Source organism: Saimiri boliviensis, chromosome 3, assembly GCF_048565385.1.
Source record: "Saimiri boliviensis isolate mSaiBol1 chromosome 3, mSaiBol1.pri, whole genome shotgun sequence".
NCBI lineage: Eukaryota > Metazoa > Chordata > Mammalia > Primates > Cebidae > Saimiri > Saimiri boliviensis.
In genome coordinates, this window is record NC_133451.1 from 81,008,885 (window position 1) to 81,015,554 (window position 6,670).

Sequence of the window (6,670 nt, forward strand, 5' to 3'; positions counted from 1 at the left end):
AGCTCCTAGTTCAGGGCATTAGCTCTTTTAGTATATGGGCATTTTCCGAGTAAATTAATTCACTTTCATTGTCCATTGTTCTATAATTCATTACTGAATCATGAGACTACTCTGTGTTTAATATCAAAAAATAACTATTTCAGGGTATATTAAACTCTCTCTCCAGAAGGCAACACCTGCTGTAATATTTTCTATGATTAAATTCAGTTTTCTGCACTGAATCACTTTCTGCCCAACAATTTCAAGTTCATTGACGCCAAAGAGCAACAATTGTACTTCTTTGTTTAATCTCCATAATACCTGCTCTATGCTCATAACACGTAATAAGACATCTTGGTAGAATAGATTTACTCCCTTCAATGTTTATTTCCTTCAATGGAAACCTTAAAGTTTTCCATTCCAATTTATAAATGTTGCTGTGCTTCATATTTCAAGTGATTGTTCTGAAGAACAGATTAAATCGAAGTGCATGAATTTAACAAGAGAGGGAGTTCAGGACATAAAAATAAAACCATCCTTCTTGCTTTTAGTTCACATATCAAATCTTGTGATTGTGTAATTAGGGCATACGTAGTATGGAAAAGTTCCCTTTGCAAAGATACTTTTTTCCACTGAGGAAAGAAGATATATAGAGTAATTCCAAAACAGAGAAGTTGAAATCTACTAGAATGGAGTATTCGTTATTGCAAAATGTTCACTATCTCTTCAGAATGCTCTGCTATATAGAGATAACCAGGAAGTATAGACTCTGAGCTATAAATATCCTCAGCAAACCATGGAGCATCTGCTCTTAATTTGTGCCTGGGTGGCTTACACATCAGACAGGAAAACATGCCTGGTTTTAGGAGGTTTGAACAGATGCCACAGAGTAAGTGCCCATTTCCCAGAGTTTGTTGTCATTTTGGTTAGTGAACTCCACCTACCAAAACAAAAAGGATCCCTGTGTCTCAGAGGCTCCCCTTTAAAGAAATAGAAAGAAGAGCAACCCTTTTTATCAGCTCTTCCGCACAGATACGTTTAAGCCCATGATTCACAAAACGCTTTCAACACTTTGTGTATACTATACTTAAGCTGATACATATTCCATTCGATCATTTTCATGAGTAAATGTAATATCTTAACAGCTTGAGGTTTAGTTGTATCTTAAATCTGGGCAGCGGTTATCACTGTGTAAGAAAACCTGGGTCACATTAGCAACGTGCAGAGCTTCTCTTGGTCTTCTCATCCTTCAATTCTGCCTGATTCAGTATGTCTTCCCACATTTACACTCCGGGCATGCAGTGTCAAGAGACCAAGCTGTCGAACCAAGGGATTCCTCTGCTTTCCTCATGAGGAAAACGAACTTCACAAAATGAGCTCGCAGAAAGTCTCAAATTTCATGAGGTAAAATCTTTCATGATTGAGTCTCTGCAGGTATCGAATTTGTTTTCTTTCTGAAAAGCAGTTTAACCAATAATTAGGTGCAACAATTTCTCAGCACGGAGCTTATACAGAAGAAAGCTTTCTAAAATATAACTGTGATTTATATTTCCTGATTGAGGTATGCCTTTCATTAATTCCACAAAATATTTCGCTTTTCCTAGCTCAGATCTTGAACAGCTCTCACAAGACTTTGACCCTTCTTAACTCCTTATTACCAAGGAACATTATTTTGTCTTGGGCTTTGGTGGGTATTTATTTGTTGATTAACTATAGTTGGTTACTATTGACTGAAGACTCATTATATAATGTGTTGAGTAGGTTTAAATGGGTAGAGAACATAAAAGATGCGCAATAAATCCACTCTTCAGAAAGCTCTGTCCTGTGGTCGATTACCAAGGCAAAACTGACATCCATGGCACAATTCTAGGATGAGTAGAATCATTGAAAATAATCGAAATCTTCCATAGGCATTCAGAGAACCTATTAACGTGAACTGGGGCAGTCATAATGAGTCTTGGGAGAGTTCAGGCTTGATCTGGACCTTAAAGCGTGGAGAAATTTGAGTGAGGAAAAGGAACTCGAAAGATATTTTTGGGTGGGTGCGGTGGCTTATGCCTGTAATCCCAGCACTTTGGGAGGCTGAGCCAGGCAAATCACAAGGTCAGGAGTTTGAAACCAGCCTGGCCAAAGTGGTGAAATGCCATCTCTACTAAAAACACAAAAAACTAACTGGACGTAGTGGCGGGTACCTATAATCCCAAGTACTCTGGAGGCTGAGGCAGGAGAATCATTGGAATCCAGGAGGCAGAGGTTTCAGTGAGCCAAGATCACGCCACTGCACTCCAGCCCAGGCGATAGAGTGAGACTTCATCTCAAAGAAAAAAAAAAGATAGTTGCTTCAGATGTACAGATGTGAAAACAAACACCAAGAAATGAGATGTTGTTTCCGAGAAACAGTGAGAGGCAGGGCTGAAGAGATGAGGGCTTGCTTTTTCAGGTTCCTGAGAACTATTCATATGAAAGCTCTTTTGTTACCTGTTTTAGCCTCTTGACTCTCGGTGAAGGACCCCCACATTTTTTCACTAGGGCAAGAAACTAGGACCCTCAATAGCCTGCATGAATAAGTAAAGTCAAGAATTTAAGTTCCCTAGCAGTTACTAGAGAAAATAGTATCTTTTAAAAATGTGTTAGTGCCTTGGTGCCTTATCTAATCTTTCAGGTATACATATATATTTTTTTAAATTAATTAATTAATTTTTTTTTGAGATGGAGTCTCACTCTGTTGCCCAGGCTGAAGTGCACTGGAGCAATCTTAGCTCACTGCAACCTCTGCCTCCTGGGTTCAAGTGATTCTCCTGCCTCAGCCTCCCGAGTACCTGGGACTAGAGGGACATGCCACCATGCCCACCTAATTTCTGTATTTTTAGTAGAAGCAGGGTTTTGCCATATTGACCAGGCTGATCTCAAACTCCTGGTCTCAAGTGATCCACCTGCTTCGGTCTCCCAAGATGCCGGGATTATAGGCGTGAGCTGCCGTGCCCAGCCTCAGGTCTACTATGTTTTTATAAAACAGAAAGCTACATCTGCATAATTAGTAATGACTGTCAACCTCTATTTCAGATATGAAGAACAATAGCACAGACATAGGAAATACGGCTATGAAGTCACAGAAGTGATTATTCTCCTAAATACAAAAAAAGTCTAGCTCTCAATGGTGTTGACACCTTCAAAGTAGAATCCTTGAAAGGCTATGTGGTTATTCCAATGATGCATCCATTCTTCAAGTCAGTTTTAGGATCCTTTTTTAAAAATTCCTCCAGGAAACTGCAGTAGAGCCCTTAGAGCCATCCTTACCTCCTGATCTCTGCATCAGCATCTGCCTTGCATGCAGACTCCTCCCTGCCTAAATGCAGGCATCTTCCTTTGTTTTGCCCCTGTCTCTCCTCTGCCTTTGTCTTATCTTTTGGTTTTGTCCCTGCCCCTCAATCAGACAATGCAAGACAAGGCAGAGGACATGTGGCTTGAATCTGAGAAGACAAACTAAACTACGAGGCAAGAAGACAATGCAGTGAAATAGAGAGAGGTCAGAGACGCAGGAGAATTTAAAAAGATGTCATGTAAATAACAATCACAGCCAAAAATACTGTGGGGATTGGGCAGCTAGGATACTGTAGGAAATGGAAGGAGCGTATCGAGTCATAAAGGGAAAGCAGCACAGACACCAGAATTTGTAAACTCGAATTATAACTGAACACAATATAATGATTACTGGTATGTCCATTGACTCCAGTTTATCAGGCTAATTTCTCTTCACTTTCTCTGAAGTCAGTCTATCTCTGCAAAACTCTTTTCTAATCTTTTGGGATGCAGAATTGGAGAACAAACAGAATACTGCAGAACCCGGGAAACAAGAGGAACAGAAGGGCCTAGCGGGAGAGGGGAATTGCAGTTGGCAAATGAGAATCTATAATTAAGTGTCGAAGAGTATGAGGTGTGAAAGAACAGGGATCCAAGAAATATTCCAGAAGGGCCGTCAATATTCACCTTAATGCATTTCAAAGTATACAATGAACAGATTGATTAACTTTTCAAATATGTTTGGTTAAGAACTGCGGTCCTGAGCGACGGCGTACGCCTTAGATTATTTACTGTTTTTGAAGAATTTAACACAAACATGGATATCAGACCAAATCATACAATTTATATCAACAATATGAATGACAAAATTAAAAAGGAAGAATTGAAGAGATCCCTCTATGCCCTGTTTTCTCAGTTTGGTCATGTGGTGGACATTGTGGCTTTAAAGACAATGAAGATGAGGGGGCAGGCCTTTGTCATATTTAAGGAACTGGGCTCATCCACAAATGCTTTGAGACAGTTACAAGGATTTCCATTTTATGGTAAACCAATGCGAATACAGTATGCAAAGACAGATTCGGATATAATATCTAAAATGCGTGGCACTTTTGCTGACAAAGAAAAGAAAAAAGGAAAGAAAAAAGCCAAAACTGTGGAACAGACTGCAACAACCACAAACAAAAAGCCTGGCCAGGGAACTCCAAATTCAGCCAATACCCAAGGAAATTCAACACCAAATCCTCAGGTCCCTGATTACCCTCCAAACTATATTTTATTCCTTAATAACTTACCAGAAGAGACTAACGAGATGATGTTATCCATGCTGTTTAATCAGTTTCCTGGCTTCAAGGAAGTACGTCTAGTACCAGGGAGGCATGACATTGCTTTTGTTGAATTTGAAAATGATGGGTAGGCTGGAGCTGCCAGGGATGCTTTACAGGGATTTAAGATCACACCATCCCATGCTATGAAGATCACCTATGCCAAGAAATAACATTTGGGATAGTCGTCTTTAAAGGACTTGGTATTATGTGTGTGTTTTGATAACATTTAGTTGGGTCATTTTAATAGAGATTAGCAGGAGTGAATGAAATTTTTGTGAAGGACTTACACTAGTATTCCTTTAGCTTTGGTGAACTATGAAATATGAAGGCCTTAATTTTGTACAATAAACTTTTATTTGTATTTTGTGTAAAAAAAAAAAAAAAAAAAAAAAAGAACTGCGGTCCTTGGACAGAACAGCAGACTGAGACTGGACCACACATAACAGCTTCAATGAGGTGATGTTAGCAGGTGCTACACTGCGCTAGGCCTGTAGGCTCCGAGATACTCACAAACGCTTTCCCGCAGGGCAGGAATGCGAGTGTTGCTGTTGCTGGCCAGGCATGGAAACAGGCACTCAGCCCATTTCCCAGTCTATGAGAGCAGACTGCTGACCACCAGTGGGCCAAACAACCCCCCAGATGCCTTGAGCATTTTGAAGTCTATGGAAATCCCAGGACAACCCTAGGGCTAAAGAAAACTGCCGGGGAAGCACTTTTCCCTGGCTCTTCCTAGACTCCAGTGGTCCCTGGCAATGTTTGGGGCCCCTTGGCTTAGAAATGCATCATCCCCATCCTCCAAGTTCACAGATCATCTTCCCTCTGTGCATCAGGCTCTGTGTCCAAATTTCCCCTTTTTATAAAGACACTAGTCAAATTAGATTAGGGACATTCCTAGTGACTTCATTTTACATTAATTACCTCTGGGTAAAGACCCTATTTCCAAATAAGAGCACATTCTGCAGTACTTCAACCAACAATTCTACCTCTAATTCTACAGCCCCCAGCAAAAAGACACGTTCTTTATTGATATTTGTATGAAATAACTACTTACCAGACCACTCTGCCCTGTACTTATAAATCATCTTTAAGGAAGATAATTTTTGCATTATCTTACTACTGCTGTCACTTTTCTCTACGGTTCATGAGGAAGAGTCCTAAAGAGATGAAAGAAAAATTATGGAGTTAAATTTCTCCTTAACGTGTGGAAATTTTTATCACTTTGAAAAAAACCTGACAACAGTGGAAAATTCATAAGGGAGCCTTAGTATGTCACCAAACTAGATTTTTATTCTCATCCTGACCAAAGGTGTGCCTTATGCCTTTATCGTCAAGTGTGAAATCACTTGAATATAAAGGCATAAGCAACTAGATGTGATGAGAAAGACATAAGGCACCGGGAAATATAAAGTCAGCTCCACTATGAGGAAGCGCAATAGTAAATGGTTGAGTTTGACAAATATTTATTAAGTGCAACTATGTGCAGATCCGATACTAGTTTGCGAGGACACGAAGTTGAATGTAATGTGGTCCTAGTTTTAAGAAGCTTAGTTCCCTAAATTAAGAAATAAGGTAAATATAAAAATAGCCTATAATATAGACTATTTTTATGCCAGTGGAGGAAAAGGAAAAATTAAGTAGAACCTTGACACATAAGTGTATTTCCAAAAGTCAAAAATGAAAGAATGGTGACTAAAATGCCTGTTTTCAGTATTCTGTGGTATTTTTAAGTACAGAAATAGTTGTATTTTTGTGATGTAATACCATAACTTAGATGGAGTCTTGCTCAAACTCCCTGGCCTCAAGCAATCCTCCCACCTCGGCTTCCCAAAGTCCTAAGATTACAGGTGTGAGACATCACGTTTGGCTTGTAACTTAGGATTTCCGTTTCGGGTTTTTTTTCCGAGTCAGAGTCTCACACTGTCACGCAGGCTGGAGTGCAATGGTAGGGTCTCAGCTTACTGCAATCTCCACCTCCTGGGTTCAAGCCATTCTCCTGCCTCAGCCTCCCCACTAGCTGGGATTACAGGCATCTGCCACCATGCCCAGCTAACTTTTTGTATTTTTAG

The 6,670-nt window shown here is 39.9% G+C and overlaps 1 protein-coding gene across 1 annotated transcript; it reads left to right on the forward strand.

Moving 5' to 3' along the window:
* Positions 1 to 4,047: 4,047 nt before the first annotated feature.
* LOC101054028 (U2 small nuclear ribonucleoprotein B'') lies at positions 4,048 to 4,982 on the forward strand. The gene has a single exon (XM_003923997.3). It carries the CDS (start codon positions 4,097 to 4,099, stop codon positions 4,691 to 4,693), a length of 597 nt encoding a protein of 198 aa, XP_003924046.2. The 5' UTR covers positions 4,048 to 4,096; the 3' UTR covers positions 4,694 to 4,982.
* The last annotated feature ends 1,688 nt before the right edge of the window (positions 4,983 to 6,670 follow it).

Excerpts from the sequence above, each read along its gene's own strand:
- LOC101054028 (XM_003923997.3), top strand. The coding sequence starts at position 4,097 with ATGGATATCAGACCAAATCATACAATTTATATCAACAATATGAATGAC.